Raw genomic sequence first — 17,324 nt, 5'->3', positions numbered from 1 at the left:
AATACAAACATCCAGGATGATCTTACATCTATTGGCGTACGTCAAAAATGTCCGAGCGGTGTTGTACCAAACATCCATAGAAATTAACACCTTATTCACAGGCAGTAATGTTGAAAGTCCATTATTAATATTGTATTTATTCTCACACATAGGCAGAGTTTTACCTCGGACAATTTTTAGCTTGATTGTGAGTCTAGAAGTTTCTATTAGATAACTGATACACAACTACACAGTTTAATTCAGACAATTTTGAGTGATTGCGTCTAGTTTTTTGTACGTCAATCCGTTTAACAAAACAATCATCATGAATCAAAGCTTCAATTTTTACCAAACTACAGTAGAACGCATCACAAAACTACCAGGGCAGCATAAACAACTAGAAGTTGATAACACTAGCGAGTTTCTTGACTCTATTGAGCAGCAGGTCCCCCTCGCGTATGGTCGCCTGGTACAGCTGCGAGCGGTCCGCGTCCGCGCCGCGCCCTGCACCCGTTACTACACAACCGGCGACTGCGTCGATGCGGCATTGGAGTCGACCCGCTGCCGTGAAACTGGAATAGGGAAATTATGTTAAATGAAATACTACACAAAAAAAACATCTAAATAAGTTAAATAGTGTTATGCGATTCACCTAAGAAAATAATTCTGCGCCATTTTGTGACATTATAACAAGTTAATTAATAATCTTAGCTATGAAATAATGTTTGGATTTGAATTTGATGTATAAATAAATGTATATATTACATTACATTATGTATAAATAAATCGTTGTTGAAGTGCAAACAAGTCACCTAAATTGTATTTTTAAAATGTATTTTTTTTTTTGGCTTTCCTATTCTTTGTTGAATCACATTAGTAAGAAAAACTTAATTTATCTATTAATTTCATTGAGACAAACAGAGTAATTAGGCGACTTTTTATTGTACAAGAGATAACCTAATTTTAATATGTATTTATATTTTGGATAAGCTGAACATAATTTAATGATACTTGACAGTGATGTTGCTAATGTGTGGTGTAGGTACCAGAATAAGCTAATAAAAAATATAGTTATGCGCAGTAATTTTCATTCAATCCTTGGTAGAGAAAAGAAAAAGGAAAAACAGATCATTCCTTTTTTTCACTATCTTAGAAGATGGTTGAAGCTCATGGATTTTTTATCTTTCTTGTATTACATGATATGGTTTATGGTATGGTCCATATTAGAGTTAAAAAAAGCAGTATAATCAACCAATCAGGGACAGTTTAAAAATTTACAGATATTCGAAACTATGTTTCTTTGTCTTTCGTTCACATCGCAACGGAGCGATTTTTTAAGATGAAAATATAGGCTACTTTATATTGCAGTGAAACATCCAACATTCCCATTGGCATTTTCTTGACTTCCTGAACGAAACAGTGAGATAAACCAGAATACAATAATTTTCTTGTTCGTCATATTAAAATATGACGATGCTTTCGTCATTATCTTTTAGGTCAAGTCTATAATATATAATATATAGCAGAGTAGTATTAGAAGATGAAATAATAAAGTTAAATATCGTAAAATTTAACAAAGTGGGCATGCCTAGATAGGCATGCAGTCTATCGACTATGCGACTTTACTTATACAGATGTATAAGTAAAGTATGATAATATAACTTACGTAGAAATCTCCTCTTCAATAAACTCCCTGGTCACACCAAACGTATCAGCTATATTGTCCAAACTGAGCGAGCGGTACGCACGAAGCAATTGCACATACGCCTTGATGCGAGCCTCGCGCACGTAGTGCTGGTAGTGGGGTCGGAACACTGGGTCCACACAGATCTGAGTTTCCACCTGGAATTGTAATACAAATAATAAATCAGGATTTATAAAAAAACTTTTCTGAAAATAAAACATTTGGTTTCATTAAAACCAGTTCAATGCATCAATTTCATGTTTTTTCTTTATTGAAGTCTTATTTTGCCTGAAAACTTGACACACATTTTCCTTATTAAAATGAAAGCAATCAATACAAAGTTAAAATCATAAGATAAATTTTGAGAAAGTTTACTTTCTCTCATTTGACATGATGTCATAAAAAATTGTAATAGTAATCAAGGTAATTGCGAACATGGCTGATTGCCGGCAGCTCCCAAAGAATTTTTAAATATGATAGATATACATATAAAAAAGAGCGTGTGTGCCCAGCACACGTGTCAAAAGTGAAACTTATTTGGCAAGAATCAAAGATGACGTGACAGTATTGACAATTGACATATTGAAATTTAACTCTCAACGCGCCGCAATTTTACTCTCAACACAAAAATTGCCATAAACAATACAAGACTCACCCAAGCGAGACTCTTCATGAAGTCAGCATACCGGCACTCGTGCAGAGACTCCACCAGCTCCCTGAGCTCCGGGAACCTTGAACGTAGAGCTTGTACCGCGGCCCCTTGCTTCCGCAGCGCCGCTTGTAGCGCGTGACGCTCGAGAGCGAGCGCACACGCTAACACGCAGTATTGGATGATTGTGCCTGGAAATTTATGGGCAATACTCACTGGTATGGGGAAATACTCTTTATATCATTACTAGCGGTCCGCCCCGGCTTCGCCCGTGGTACCTATATCTTTAAACTATCCTATCTCTCAAGTTGGATCGAACTGCACATGGTGTGCGAATTTTATTATAATCGGTTAAGTGGTTTAGGAGTCCATTGAGGACAAACATTGTGACAAGAGATTTATATATATTAAGATTTAAACTGTAAAGGAGCTATTAAAGTGTAACAATTTTTAGTCTTTAGTCAATTGATATCTGTGTTTAAGTCAGACATTGATTTGTTCTAGGACTGTTATCCCTATTGATATTTGTTAATGCAATCTAAATGTTGCACCATACTATGGCTTGGCTTTCTTGCTTATTTATTGTCATCTAATCCATTACCTAAACGTTAACAGAAAACAACTTTTCATAAATTTTTGCCTACTCTTCACAGCTAAATGAACAGAAAAATAAATCATATCACAAAAATATATTATAGACTAGCTGTGCCCGCGACTTCGTCCGCGTGGAATAGTGACTGCATAGTAGTTACTACTTAACACACAATTATTGAGTAAACACGTCTTGAAACACGTACTATCATATACAACTAAATTATAAGTACTTACACTTTATTATAAAGTTAAGAAATAAAATAAATAATAACACAAAAGAACTGTTAGTAAAATTTATTACTAAACTGAGCTATAAAACTTAGGTACAGAAGAGTTCAAAATTTCCAGGATGTGGTTATTCTCCCGCTCCCATATTCCTTCTACTTTCACAGACTTTCAACTTTTCCCTTTCACCCCTAGTAAATGGCAGAACCGATTTTGATCTAAACCATGTCTAATCATACCTATATATTATGTACATGTCATATCCTTTCGTTTGGTAGGTACTCCATTTGGATTATTTATCCCCACTATCACCCCTAAGGTGCCCTATATGTAATAAACAGATTAACCAATTTTGATAAAACATGACTAATTGTAATTCACACGTCATTTGATATGCCGCTTGATTATATTATTTGACCACATTCGATTATTCATTCCCACTTTTACCGCAATAAATCAATAAATGGATGAACCGATTTTGATTAAATATGCCTCATTATACTTCTCACGTCAGGTCATGCCCTTTCATTTGATATGCCACTTGGGTATATTCGACAACTTTTATTCCCACTTTTATACCTATATCCAATAAATGGATGAACCAATTTTGATAAAATATTATGTCTTATTGTACTTTACATGTCATGTCTTTCATTAGATACGTCACTTGAGTATATTTGATAAAATTTATTTATTTATTCCCACTTTAACCCCTATATCAAATAAATTGATGAACCAATTCTGATATAATTTGACTTGTTGTTTCTGACAGGTCGTCTTTTTTCATTTGATATATCACTTGGGTATAACAGACAACATTCGTTTTTTTCATTCCCACTTTTACCCCTCTATATAATAAATGGATGAACCGATTTTGATATTTAACCTATGCCTCATTATACTTCTCACGTCAGGTCATGCCCTTTCATTTGATATGCCACTTAGGTATATTTGACAACTTTTATTGCCACTTTTATCCAATAAATGGATGAACCAATTTTGATAAAATATGTCTTATTGTACTTTACACGTCATGTCTTTCATTAGATACGTCACTTGAGTATATTTGATAAGATTCATTTATTTATTCCCACTTTTACCCCTATATCAAATAAACGGATGAACCGATTTTGATAAAATTTGACTAATTGTTTCTGACATGTCGTCTATTTTCATTTGATATATCACTTGGGTATAACCTACATTAACAACCTACATTAACAACTAACATTCGTTTTTTTCATTCCCACTTACCCCTATAATATAATATAATAAACAACTAATGTAACAAAAAAACGCATCTAATTCGTATTACCCGTTAGCGAGCTACGGTGGCACAGACAGACACGCAATACACTCATAGCGGTCATAACACCCCTCTTTTTGCGTGGGGGGTTAAAAATATAATACCTACGACATAATTTCAAAGACCTTTTATATAGAAAATTTACCTAGAAGTAACCATAATGCTATTTGTACAGGTTTTAGACTTATGAGCAAAAATCTAAATAAAGGTCCTTTGACCCTACTACCCCCTCAGCATAACCACCCCCCCCCCACGCTTGGGGACTTTCGATATGATCATCTGGACATGTCAAGGAATAACTTTAGCGTATAATTTACGTAATAAAGTAATTCATGTATAGAATGCCTTAGCAAATGTTCGCTGTGATTACTTAAATGGTCATAACTTTTTTATTTATGAACCGATTGACATGAAATAAACACTAAATGTTAAATGAAGCTTACCACAATATATTAGTGAAAACCGCATCTAAATCGGATAAGTTCATCGGATAAGGTCACAGTTCAGCGCGCGCGCGCGGGGCGGTGAGACGTGTCTGTGCGCATTAACGTTTAATTTGCAATAATGGCGAATACATTAAAATGTATTAGTTGTAATATTATCATCGATGAATTACTCGCGTATGTGCAGAATAAAATATCGGTTATTGATGAAGAAAGCCTCGTAAGAATTTGTGTATCAGCCTTTCAAACGGAAGAAATTGAAAAATCAAAGGCGTTACTTTTTGAATCGGTAAAAATTGACAAGAAAAAACTCGTACGGAAAGGACAAGGGAAGGAAAACCGAACATTATATGACATTATTGGCTTATTCAAATCCACCGAACCGGACTCATTACCAGTTTTTGTTGCTAGAAGACTAGAAAAGTTACCACCAATTACATTTGACCATTTAGATGTATCGGATCTTCTTAAGAAAATCGCCGTAATGCAAAATGAAATTAAAGATTTTAAAAATTCTTTCGCTTCAATGAGTCAATTAAATGAAGTTAAGGAGGACGTTCACAATATTAAAACCAGCTTAAGTTTACCCATAAAAGAGTCTCGTAACATTAATTATAAAAGAGGTGCTGCAAAAAACAGCCCTGTAACAGAGATACATTTAGATGATCCAACTAATAGCATGATGAATACGGATTGCTCATTATCCCCGAAGAATAATAAACACACTCAGAAACAAAGGAACTGCAAAATTACTACGAGAAATATAGAGGGTACTTTAACACCGCGACCGTTATGTGTAATGGCTGGTTCACACTTTGATTAGTGCGAGTGCAGGTGATGAGTAGTACTACGTGTGGACAGCGACTGTTTAGTGCGAGTGTTTAGTAGGCTGTGTAGTAAAGTGAATAGAAGCGTGTTCTATTTTTTTGCGAGTGGACTGCGAGTAGCCACGTCCCGCGCGCCCTCCCTTCCCCCTCACTCGCAGCGTGCCTGCACTCGCACTAATCAGCGGCACTCGCAGTCAATTGGACACTACTCGCACTACACACCTGCACTCGCACTAATCACCTGCACTCGCAGTCAATTGGACACTACTCGCACTACACACCTGCACTCGCACTAAACACCTGCACTCACACTAATCAAAGTGTGAACCAGCCATAACGGAAAGTTCGCAGTCGGGCGCACGGTCAGAGTGTGATACTGATTGGACCTTAGTGTCTAGGCGTAAAGTTGACATTAAAAATCGCATGAGAGGTAAAAAAGGCACATCAAATAGCATTGATTGTAATTTCAAAGCGGCTGATCGGAATGTACCTATTTTTATATCTAACGTTCACACAAGTACGAACGAGAAAGACATCGAGAATTATATTTTGACTAAAACTCAGATGAATATTAAATTGGAAAAAATTGCGTCTAAAAAACTAACACACAACGCTTACAAGTTTTTTATACCGGACTCTAAAAAAGATATATTTTTGGACGACAACCTTTGGCCCACAGGGATTATATTTCGGCGTTTTGTGAATTTTAAAAATAAATCCTCGAATTATAAACATTCGCAGGAGGTCGGCCCATTACAAAAACATAATGGATAAAAAAGTTAAACTGGTAAGCTTTAATTGCAAAAATGTTAAAAGGTCTATTGACAGTATAAGGCAGTTGTGTATGGACGCGGACATAATTGCGTTGCAAGAAACTTGGTTGCTACCGCATGACCTTTCATACCTACACAATATTAGCGATGAATTCGCTTGTACGGGAACGTCGGCGGTGGACACTGCGGCTGGCGTGTTGCGAGGCAGGCCGTACGGAGGCTTAGCTTTGTTATGGCGAAAGAGTGTGTTCAACAATGTGTCGATTGTGCAGTGCAGTGATAACCCACGCGTGTGCGCAGTGAAAATAGTGCTAGAGCAAAGGTCTGTTTTAGTGTTCAATGTGTACATGCCGACAGATTCGGCGCAAAATTTAGTGGATTTTACGGATTGCCTTAGCTTGGTGAGTGCGATTATTGAAACTTCTAACATTGAAAACTGTTATATTTTAGGGGACTTTAATGCACATCCAAATGAGTTATTCTATGGAGAATTGTTAAATTTTTGTAAAGAATTCGAATGGAATTGTGTTGATACGGAACTGTTAGGTATAGACACAAACACATACACTTTTGTCAGTGAGTCGCACGGATCTAGGAGGTGGTTAGATCATTGCGTAGTTACTAAAGCTGCGCGTAAATCAGTCTGCTCGGCATACGTAAAGTATGATACGTTATGGTCTGATCACTATCCTCTCGTTTTAGAATGTATTTTTCAAAATGTGTGTGTGAAAAAATCACCAGTTAGCTGTAGTGTAAACAAGGCTATATGGGGCGATAGAAATATAAATCAAATAAAATCTTATACAAGTAAATGTCATGAAAAATTAAGTTTAATACAGTGCCCTATAGTCTTGAGAAGCTGCATGCACGGCGTCTGTAATAATCAAAGCCACTATAGCGTAATTGACGAGTTGTATGAATTGATTGTGCGTGGTCTCAGTGACTCTGCCGTGGCCTGTTCGGGACGTAGCAAGTCCAAGAAAGTAGTGATAGGTTGGAATAGACTTGTGGCTGGTGCATACAGGGAGGCCAGGTATAAATATTCAGTATGGGCGCGGAGGGGTAAACCACACATTGGAATTGAATATAATGAGATGTGTGAATCTAGAAAAATTTTTAAAGCACGTCTTAAATGGTGTCAGAACCATGAAGAACAAATCAAAATGGACAACTTAGCGTCACATCATTCGCGTAAAGATTTTCGTTCTTTTTGGAAACAGACTAACAAACTGAACTGTAAACATGGCCTCCCTGTATCTGTAGGTGGCGCTAATGATCCTGTTAGTATTGCTAACCTCTTCAAAGAGCATTTTAAAGTTACGTCTCCTTTAGGTCCGAGTCTGTCTGTGCCTGATACTGTGGATCAGGATGATCGGGAATTTAAAGTCACTGCTTTAGAAATTCAACGAATAATAAGTAAAATGTCTAAAGGAAAGTCTCCCGGTCACGATGGTCTAAGTATTGAGCACCTAAAGTATGCAGGGCCTCACATATCGAGAGTGTTATCAATGTTTTTTAATCTTTGTATTCAGCATAAGTATCTTCCCAGTGATTTAACAAAAACTATCGTAGTGCCAATTGTTAAAAATAAAACAGGTGATTTAGCGGACCAGACCAACTATAGGCCTATCTCTCTTGCAACGGTAATTGCAAAGGTATTTGACAGCCTGCTTAATGAACAACTAAACAGGTACGTAGAAATACACCAAAATCAGTTTGGATTTCGATCGGGACTTTCTACGGAAAGTGCAATATTGTCTTTAAAGTGGGCTGTCAAGTACTATATGGACCGAAATACGCCAATATATGCGTGCTTCCTTGACCTGTCGAAGGCTTTTGATCTGGTTTCTTATGATATCCTTTGGGATAAGTTAAAGAAAGCTAATGTACCGTCCTCTCTTATTAACACATTTAAATGTTGGTACAGAGGCCAGATCAATCAAGTCCGATGGGCGGGGGCTTTATCTCAGCCGTTTGGGCTGCAATGCGGCGTGAGGCAGGGGGGGTTAAGTTCGCCCACGCTTTTCAATGTATATGTCAACGAGCTGATTGAATCACTCAGCAACGAAAGGATTGGTTGTCATATTGATGGAGTTTGCATCAACAATGTAAGTTACGCAGATGATATGGCGTTGCTGAGTGCTTCAATCTGCGGTCTTAGAAGATTAGTGGCCATCTGTGAAGAGTACGCTGCTCTTCATGGATTGGTCTACAATACTAAGAAAAGTGAAGTCATGGTCTTTGAGTCTGGGCGCCGAGTTACGCATTTTTTACCCCCAATACGTTTGAACGGAGTGCCATTGGGGAGGGTCTTTAAATTCAAATATCTCGGACACATATTGACCCCTAGACTCAGAGACGATGATGATATTGAAAGGGAACGACGGGCACTGGCAGTGAGGGCAAATATGATAGCTCGTAGGTTTGCACGTTGTTCTAATGAAGTTAAAAAAAACCCTATTTCGTGCGTATTGTACATCTTTTTACACGTGCAGCCTATGGGCTAGTCATACTCAACATTCTTACAGCTCGCTCCGTGTTCAATATAATAATGCGTTCCGGGTGTTAATGGGGCTGCCCCGTTATTGCAGCGCATCAGGGATGTTTGCAGAAGCTCATATAGACTGTTTTTACGCTACAATGCGAAAGAGATGCACATCCCTGGTGCGCCGTGTGCGGGACAGCCCCAATGAAATCATGCGCTGTATAGCGAGTCGGCTCGACTGCTGGTATGTGAACCACTGCTGCAGACTGTCTGCTTCCTTGATAGCTCTGTAGCGGTGGAGTACATTTCTAGCAGTCATAATAAATTTTATTTTTACTAACATAATTTTTAAGATTATAATTGTTACTAACAAAATGAGTCCTGGTTACTTGAATAAATGAATGAATTATTATAAGCCGTTTCTGAGATTAGCGTGTTCAAACATACAGACAAACAGACAAAAATTTTTTTAACAAAAGTTTTGGGTTTGGGATCGATTTAGTAATAACCCCTGCTAATTTTTTTTTACATATTTTCATTGTACAGACACCACTTTTCTAGAATTTTATTATATGTATTGATGATAATAAGCTAGAGCTTGTACTTACCAAAATCAACAAGTTCATAAGATTCAAATGTAGACACACAATCAATGAATAGATCAGCAGCGTGACTATAGTCCCTCACTGCCAAACAGTAAATAGCTTCATATGCCTTTAGCTTATTCCTGGAACGCCAGTCACCACCTTTGTCTACTAGCTCATGGGCCTGTAAAAAAAAGAATTAATATTAATATAACAATAAAAAAAATCGGAGGTTAAACTAAAAGCTAAAACTTTTTGCATTAACATTCCCTCCAAGACATATTATGTTATCATCTGCTTGTGGGTAGTGTAAAGTGCATATGTCTTTTTTCTTACTCTTGATCTGTTTTATTAAAAATTTGTCTCCTACTGTTGTTTGCATAAGTAATATGCTTTAAAAGTTACCTTTGCCATCCAGTAAGTGTCACACAAAATCACTTTCACTTTTCACCAAGATTTATTGTAAATCCAACACAAAAGTTTAAACATAACCTCCAAAATGGAATCCATTGCACAAACTGTAGCGGATATGAGTGAAATGTTTAAATATAGAATGGAGGAGTTTCAACGTGAGCTGCAAAATAGCAACAATGGCTCTGGAAGTCCCACCAGTAAGATTTCCTCAGACTTTGCTGTTTTTCGAACATTTGTGCTGTCATCGTTAAGCTGCCTTACATCTCAAATTCAGCTACTAACCCAAATGCATGATCAACTAGAAATGCGCAGCAGGCGCAAACATCTATTGATTCACGGTATTCCTGAGTCGAAGAATGAAAACTCCAGCATTGTTGTTTCGAAGGTTATATCTGATCACCTTAAAATGCCCGAGGTTGCTCCACAAATATTTAGCCAGTGTCATAGAATGGGGATGATGAAGGAAGACAAACCACGGCCAGTTCTTGTCAAATTTAAGGATATCCAGGTTCGGAGCCAGGTGTGGCAAGCCAAGACTGCATTCAAGGGTACTAATATTACCGTATCTGAATTCCTCACAAAGACTCGCCATGACCTCTTCATTGCTGCAAGGAAACGGTTTGGCATATCCAAGTGCTGGACAAGGAATGGTTTAATTTTTGTTATTGGATCAGACGGGGCTCGCAATCAGATTAATTCCATCGCTGACTTAGACTCAATTAAATCTCAGACTCCTGATACTGAAAAGCAACCTCTTGCGGCTCCTAGTGACAATAACCAGAAGACTTCTTCGCAGCAAACAGCGAGATCCAGAAGAATTCCTAAGCATAAGTAGTTTTATATTTCTACGACTTCTTTTTTTCTCTTTTATTGCTTATTAAATGATGGTGTAGGGTCTTATATTTTCGGTTTTTGCTACGATAACTTTTGCTATACTATTTACGGGAATATACTTTATTTTATTCCTAATTTCACCATCATGTATTTTTCATCATCTTTCATTTATTATAATTCATTATGTAGTCTCGCCATAATATTATCATGTTCTGTTTCTCCACTTATTATTTGTGTGTTTACGCTTTTGTAATGCAGATGTAATGTATGCTATAATGAGTGTCAAATTACTGTGGTTTGATTTTGTGCCTTCGCATAGGTTGTTATTACAATACTTTATTATTGTAATATCTCACACAGTACCTGCAATCTGCATACATATAATTATTTACCACCGTCAATTTTATTTTACAACTCTTTGCACACTTGTAAACAAACTACTGTCATTTGTCACTTATTATCATTTGTCAAATGTCATTTCATTTCATGCACTTGTATCTTGGTGTTGCCACTCTATAAAACTACTGGAAGGTGTTTTTGGTAAATTGTATTTTGACTAATAAATTATTTTGAATTCAATAGACTAATACTTATATATTTTATTCGTACGTATTACTGCTTATTACATATATATATTTCTTCTTATATATCTATTAAATACTCTAAATATCTAAATATATTTATTTATTATTATAATTTATATATATATATTTATTTATTTTTTATTATACTTACATATTTATTTATTGACTATAGGTTCACGTTTAATGCAATATATTATGTCATTGAATAACAGTGTTGTAAGTTATGCTTCATTGAATTCCTCCAATTCTGATCTAAGCAACGATAGCTTCCATAGCACTTCCTCTTCCCCTATACACTCTACTCTATCCTCTCACTTTGCTGTCAATAAAAATTTTAATATCATCCACATTAACGCCCAGAGTATTCCGGCTCACTATCCTGATTTGCTGGCACTCGTTGATTCCCAAAATATCCATGCCATCCTTATATCTGAAAGTTGGTTTAAACCCTGTTTACCATCTTTATCCTACTCCCTTCCTGATTTCCAGCTTATCAGAAATGATCGCACTGGTAGGCCCGGTGGTGGTGTCGCCATTTACCTTCGCAGTAATATCCCGTTCACTATCCTCAGTTCCTCCTCTCAACCACCTCCCACTGATGAAGCAGAACACCTTTTAGTTGAAGTAACTGTCATGCATACTCGTATACTCCTTGGGGTGTTCTACAGTCCAAACCTTTCCATTAACTATTTCCCATCTTTTGATCTCCTCCTTGAAGAATTTTCTCCCTCCTTCAACCATATTATTATAATGGGCGACTTCAACACCTGTCTGCTTAAGAGTGATCATCGTTCTGATAAGTTAAAATCCACTGTCGACTCACACAATCTGCATATCCTACCTCTCAACGCAACACATCATTTTCCCAATTCCTCCCCATCTCTCCTTGACCTGATGATTGTTTCCTCCCCTGAACACGTCTCCAGCTTTGGCCAATGCCCAGCTGAGATGTTTTCATATCATGACCTTATATTCCTATCCTACAAAGTCCGACCTCCCAAAAGGAAACACAAGACTGTTATGCAACGCAATTTTAGTGGAATGGATTTGGATCGTCTTCGTGAGGATGCGGAGAATACTGACTGGTCTAGTGTTTATTCTGCTGGTTGTATAGACCAAATGCTGGACATATTTAACCTACTCATACTGCAGCTTTACGATAAACATGCTCCTTTAAGGCCAGTAAAACTCAAGCACCTTCCTGCCCCCTGGCTTTCCAATGAATTAAAAGCAGCCATAAATCGCAAAAATAATGCTAAAGTCAAGCTTAGGAAAAACTGCTGTGCTGAGAATATTGAAAAATTTAAAAAACTACGTAATCGCTGCAATACTATGTGTAGGGATGCACAACAGCGCTATGTTCATAAATCGATCGAGAACGGCGATCCAGCAAAAATTTGGAAATTTCTTAAATCACTAGGAGTTGGTAAACCTTCAAATAATGTTTCCTCTAGAATCGATACTAACCTTCTGAATCAATACTTCTCAAATACTTCTATCGCTCTTGATGCTAGCACCAAAATTGTTACTTTAAATAATCTTTCATCTGCACCGACTCCTAACATCCCACCGTTCAACTTCTGTCAATTCGCTGTCTGTGATGTTAAGAAGAATATTCTGTCTATTTCATCGAAAGCTCTTGGTCCCGACTGCATTGGTCGTGATATGATCGTCCCCATCCTTGACATCATTGCCCCTGTCCTTACCTTTATCCTTAATTCTTCCATTTCGTTGTCTACTTTTCCCTCAGCTTGGAAGGATGCTTTTATTATTCCTATCCCGAAAAATAACAATCCCTCTTCTTTTTCCGAATACCGACCTATTTCCATATTACCCTTTTTATCCAAGATTCTTGAACGTTTAGTGCAGGGTCAGTTATGCTCGTTCATGAACAAAAATAACCTATTTAACCCTTTTCAATCCGGTTTCCGCTCCGGTCATAGCACGACTTCTGCTCTCGTCAAAATAACCGATGATATTCGTATTGGAATGGACAACAGGCAACTCACTCTGCTTACATTGCTTGATTTTAGCAATGCTTTCAATACCGTGGATCACGACATTCTGTTGAGTTTGCTTGGTTCTCTTAACATATCTCCAGCAGCTGTTGACTGGTTTCGTAGTTTTCTCCAAGGTCGCCGGCAGTGTGTCAAGATTGATGATTCCACTTCTTCTTGGTGCAATGTTTCTGTCGGTGTACCTCAAGGTAGCGTGTTGTCTCCTCTCCTCTTTTCAATTTTTATTAATTCAATTTCCCAAAATATTTCTTCTCCCTACCATATGTATGCAGACGATTTACAACTGTACACGCAATGCTCTCTATTAGATTTACACAACTCCGTGAAAACTATGAATGCTGACCTAAAAAGTATTGCCGACTGGAGTAATAAATATGGCTTATCTATTAACCCGTCCAAAACGCAAGCTATTATCATAGGAAGTCCTCAATTAATTGCCAAAGTTGATTGGACCGCTATTCCTTCCATCCAAATCAACAACACTCCTATTCCCTATTCCGTTACTGCCAAAAACCTCGGCTTGCACTTTGACCAAACCTTCTCCTGGACGGTACAACTCAACGCAGTACGCAAAAAGATGTTTGGTGTTGCAGCTTCCCTTAGGCGACTCCGAAATATTTTACCAATTCCCACTAAAATTGCGCTTGCACAGTCCCTTCTATTCCCTATTTTAGACTATGCAGATGTCTGTTATCCCGACCTCACCGAATGCCAGCTTAACTCCCTTGAGCGACTGCAAAACCTTTGTATCCGATTTATATTTGGACTGCGTAAATACGACCACATTTCTGAATTTAGAGCCAGGCTCAAGTGGTTTCCAATTCGCCTTCGCCGGAATACTCACATACTCCACCTCTTGTATTCCATTTTATTTGATCCTAAAACTCCTCCTTACCTGAAACAAAACTTTTCCTACGTATCTTCCAACCATTCCCTAGCTTTACGATCCTCGAACAAACTGACATTATCTTTCCCTCATCATCATTCAAAATTCTTTCACTCTTCCTTTACTGTCACCGCCATCTCGCTATGGAATGCATTACCCGAGGTTGTGAGGAGAGCTCAAAGCCTGCCTATTTTTAAAAAGGAGCTAAGGAACCATTATGCATCCTTATCACAAGATTGATGATAATGATGTTGAACCTTAACACTGTTTTGTAAGTATATAGTAAGTATATGTATAGTATTTGTATGTATTATTTATGTATGTATGTATATTTATTGTATATATTATATGTATGTATGTATATTGTATATGTATGTATTGTATGTATATATATTTATATGTATTAAAATTCAACTTTCAGTTGTGCACCACCTACTCCGTTTCTCTGCAGCTTTCCTTTGCTGTGGTTGTCTGGTAGAAATCGCTCGAAGCGATAAGACCGCCCTGTGTACTTGTTCTGTACTTTGCTGTATAATTGTTTTATCCTCTCTTTTTGTGTACAATAAAGAATTTTTATTATTATTATTATTATTATGTTATATTTATATTTATTATGTTTTAGTTTTATATTTGAATAATTTTTATTAAAATAAAAATTATTCAGAATTACATGCAGCAAAAAGATTAAGAAAGGGAATATGAGATAATTTACACTAGTCTCTTAATAATTTGTTTTATTAATCCTAGAAGGATTTGCTTGTTAATATCAATCCAATCTTCTGTTTCATACAATAGATCTTTAGTAAACATCAATCAATTTCTGCCAAATAAAAATCAATGTTTTATTTGATAGAAATAAAAACATTATTACAAGACACATTATATTTGACTAAATTTACCTTATTAATTGCCTTTCCCATATCCTTCACATTACAACCATGGAAATAAGCAATTCTGAACAAAGCAAATATAGCATCCAATCGCCTATTGGTTGTTAATGTTGAGTCTTCATATTTAGTTGTAGCTAAAGCTGTTGCATTTTCTTTGTCGCCAATTGAACAGAGGTAATCCAATCTGTAATGTTATGAAAATGAGATCAGATGACATACTAATCTTACCCTATAGATAAATAATAAAATAATACCAGGTTTAATTAACTTTGCACATAAATCTATAAATATTCTCATAACTTTGGAAGCTGTAGGTAAGCTCATTAAGTGCTGATGCATAAAAAAGTTATGGAAATTGTCAATTCAAAATCAAGCATTACTTGTATGATTTAAATCACATTATAAAAAAAAGCATACAAAGTGGAGAAATACTTACCGATCTTGCCAGACAGGAGTCTCTGAATCATCTTCTTGAAACTTAGAGAGCCTGTCTTCATTTTCTTTTGTCATTTGATCATACAGCTTCTGATCAAATTTCCATCCAAGATCCGAGCAAACCTCTTTATAATATGGTGCCATATGACCAGCCTTTATACCCTGAAGCAACTGTTCGCTTAGTGCGGGATCATTCTTAAACTGTGGTAATGTTAACTTGAACTTAATTCCGGCTAATGCCATGTATTCCGGAGTTTTGCCCTCTGCTGAAAGCTCCATCTTAGTTTCTGGTCCTTTCTAACACGAATTATACAAGCACTTGAAATCTATTTAACAGAAAATATTCTTATCACAATTATTGGATACAAATATTGTTTTTAAACTGTACTTCTTCAAAATGTTACGAAAATATGGTTTGACAAAATGATGTGACAATTTTCAACCTATTCAATTTTGCTGACACTCATACTTTTTGTACAGATTAAAAACATAAAACGGACAGAAACCGACAGAAACAGAAACCACAGACGCATAATAATATAACAGATATACACAAGTTTTTCGTTGGAAATTTCCTCTTCTTTAAGAATCTTTTTTCAAAATTTCTGAAATGTTAATAATTTCGGAGTTAATAACAATAAACGAAATACCTTTTTTTGCAACTTAATTTGTTTATAACTTTTGCAATTTTTTGTGTGCTAAGGCCGCGTTTCCATCTGCAAGTAAACTTCCGCAAGAACTGTCCGACAGTCTGTCTGACAGCAACTTACAAGTGTAAACCATGTAGCAAGTTCTGTCGCGACCTCTTTGTCAAGCGCTAATAGGCATGACGAAAGATTTTCAAAACCTCTTCCATAACGTGTGTATACGTTTATTAAACAAGAAAAACCCTATATTTCGCTAATATACTTAAATTTAACGAAGATAAAAGCTAATTTTCAAAAAATATTTATTAACTGTGCCAAAACAGCTCACAGGTGTCATGGCGTAGGCGTGACGTCACTATTACGTAAATACGTAATTATCTGTATGCATAGCGAAGCAAAATTAAACAAATATTTAATTATTAAGTATTATAGAATCTAATTTCAACGTTTATAAGTGGTGTGCAGTATTGCAATGTGAATCTACATAAAAATAATACCCAAAAAAAGTGTTAAAGAAAAAAAAATAATATGAAATGATTGTATAAATTGGACGGAGAGAAACCCGAACCACATATTCGTGAATTAGCAATTATATTTCTGTTCTGAGTCGATAAAGCATACGTTAAAAAATAGAAAATAAATAAAAATGCGTATTCTCAACATATTCATAACAACAAAATATACCTGACGCGAAGCTGTTTACATAGACGTGACGTCACGCGTGTTTCAGTCAAGATGGCCGACTGCAGAATTTCAATGTTTTATTTTATTGATAATCTCATTAATCTTAATGTTTTTACTGTTCTAAGTGACTATTTTTAATTTATTTATTATAAATTTTCCCTTAAAAACACTAATTCGATCATTTATGGATACTGTCGTCATGCCTATTGCGAGAAGTTGCGAAAGCGTGTGTAAACATGACCCGTATATCTCGCAGCAAGCTGCAAGTATCGCCCGTATGGCTTTTGATTTTGTTGAAAAGAGCATTCTTGTGGAGACACTATAAAGTCAATAGGATTTCAATAAAGTCAATTTCAAGAAAGTCAATAGGAGTATGATCGATG

General features: G+C 36.4%; 3 protein-coding genes and 1 pseudogene across 3 annotated transcripts; 3 read left to right on the top strand and 1 right to left on the bottom strand.

Annotated features, from left to right (window-relative positions):
* Window positions 1–42: 42 nt before the first annotated feature.
* Window positions 43–16,082, bottom strand: Rpn7 (regulatory particle non-ATPase 7). Its single transcript, XM_089705091.1, has 6 exons — window positions 15,612–16,082; window positions 15,185–15,359; window positions 9,574–9,733; window positions 2,319–2,503; window positions 1,646–1,821; window positions 43–551 (listed from the first exon to the last, which is right to left on the bottom strand). Exons 1-6 carry the CDS (start codon window positions 15,887–15,889, stop codon window positions 377–379), a joined length of 1,149 nt encoding a protein of 382 aa, XP_089561217.1. The 5' UTR covers window positions 15,890–16,082; the 3' UTR covers window positions 43–376.
* LOC149490467 (uncharacterized) lies at window positions 4,944–7,797 on the top strand. The gene is made up of 2 exons (XM_089705108.1): window positions 4,944–5,674; window positions 6,039–7,797. Exons 1-2 carry the CDS (start codon window positions 5,002–5,004, stop codon window positions 6,479–6,481), a joined length of 1,116 nt encoding a protein of 371 aa, XP_089561234.1. The 5' UTR covers window positions 4,944–5,001; the 3' UTR covers window positions 6,482–7,797.
* On the top strand, window positions 8,325–9,369 carry LOC149490466 (uncharacterized; annotated as a pseudogene).
* Window positions 9,851–11,399, top strand: LOC149490465 (uncharacterized). The gene has a single exon (XM_089705150.1). The coding sequence runs from the start codon at window positions 10,049–10,051 to the stop codon at window positions 10,796–10,798; it is 750 nt and encodes a 249-aa protein (XP_089561276.1). The 5' UTR covers window positions 9,851–10,048; the 3' UTR covers window positions 10,799–11,399.
* Window positions 16,083–17,324: the final 1,242 nt, after the last annotated feature.

This window comes from Colias philodice, chromosome 2, assembly GCF_061535455.1.
Source record: "Colias philodice isolate Cphi_HAF_F1 chromosome 2, ilColPhil1 Martin Lab GWU primary, whole genome shotgun sequence".
Classification (NCBI taxonomy): domain Eukaryota; kingdom Metazoa; phylum Arthropoda; class Insecta; order Lepidoptera; family Pieridae; genus Colias; species Colias philodice.
This window is presented reverse-complemented; position numbering and strand designations above follow the sequence as displayed.

Coding starts and splice junctions, on each gene's coding strand:
- Rpn7 (XM_089705091.1), bottom strand. CDS start 15,889: ATGGAGCTTTCAGCAGAGGGCAAAACTCCGGAATACATGGCATTAGCC. Junction 9,734..15,184: donor TGGGAAAGGCAATTAATAAG/GTAAATTTAGTC, acceptor TTTTTTTTACAG/GCCCATGAGCTAGTAGACAA. Junction 1,822..2,318: donor TCATGAAGAGTCTCGCTTGG/GTGAGTCTTGTA, acceptor TTACAATTCCAG/GTGGAAACTCAGATCTGTGT.
- LOC149490467 (XM_089705108.1), top strand. CDS start 5,002: ATGGCGAATACATTAAAATGTATTAGTTGTAATATTATCATCGATGAA. Junction 5,675..6,038: donor TTTAACACCGCGACCGTTAT/GTGTAATGGCTG, acceptor AGTGTGAACCAG/CCATAACGGAAAGTTCGCAG.
- LOC149490465 (XM_089705150.1), top strand. CDS start 10,049: ATGGAATCCATTGCACAAACTGTAGCGGATATGAGTGAAATGTTTAAA.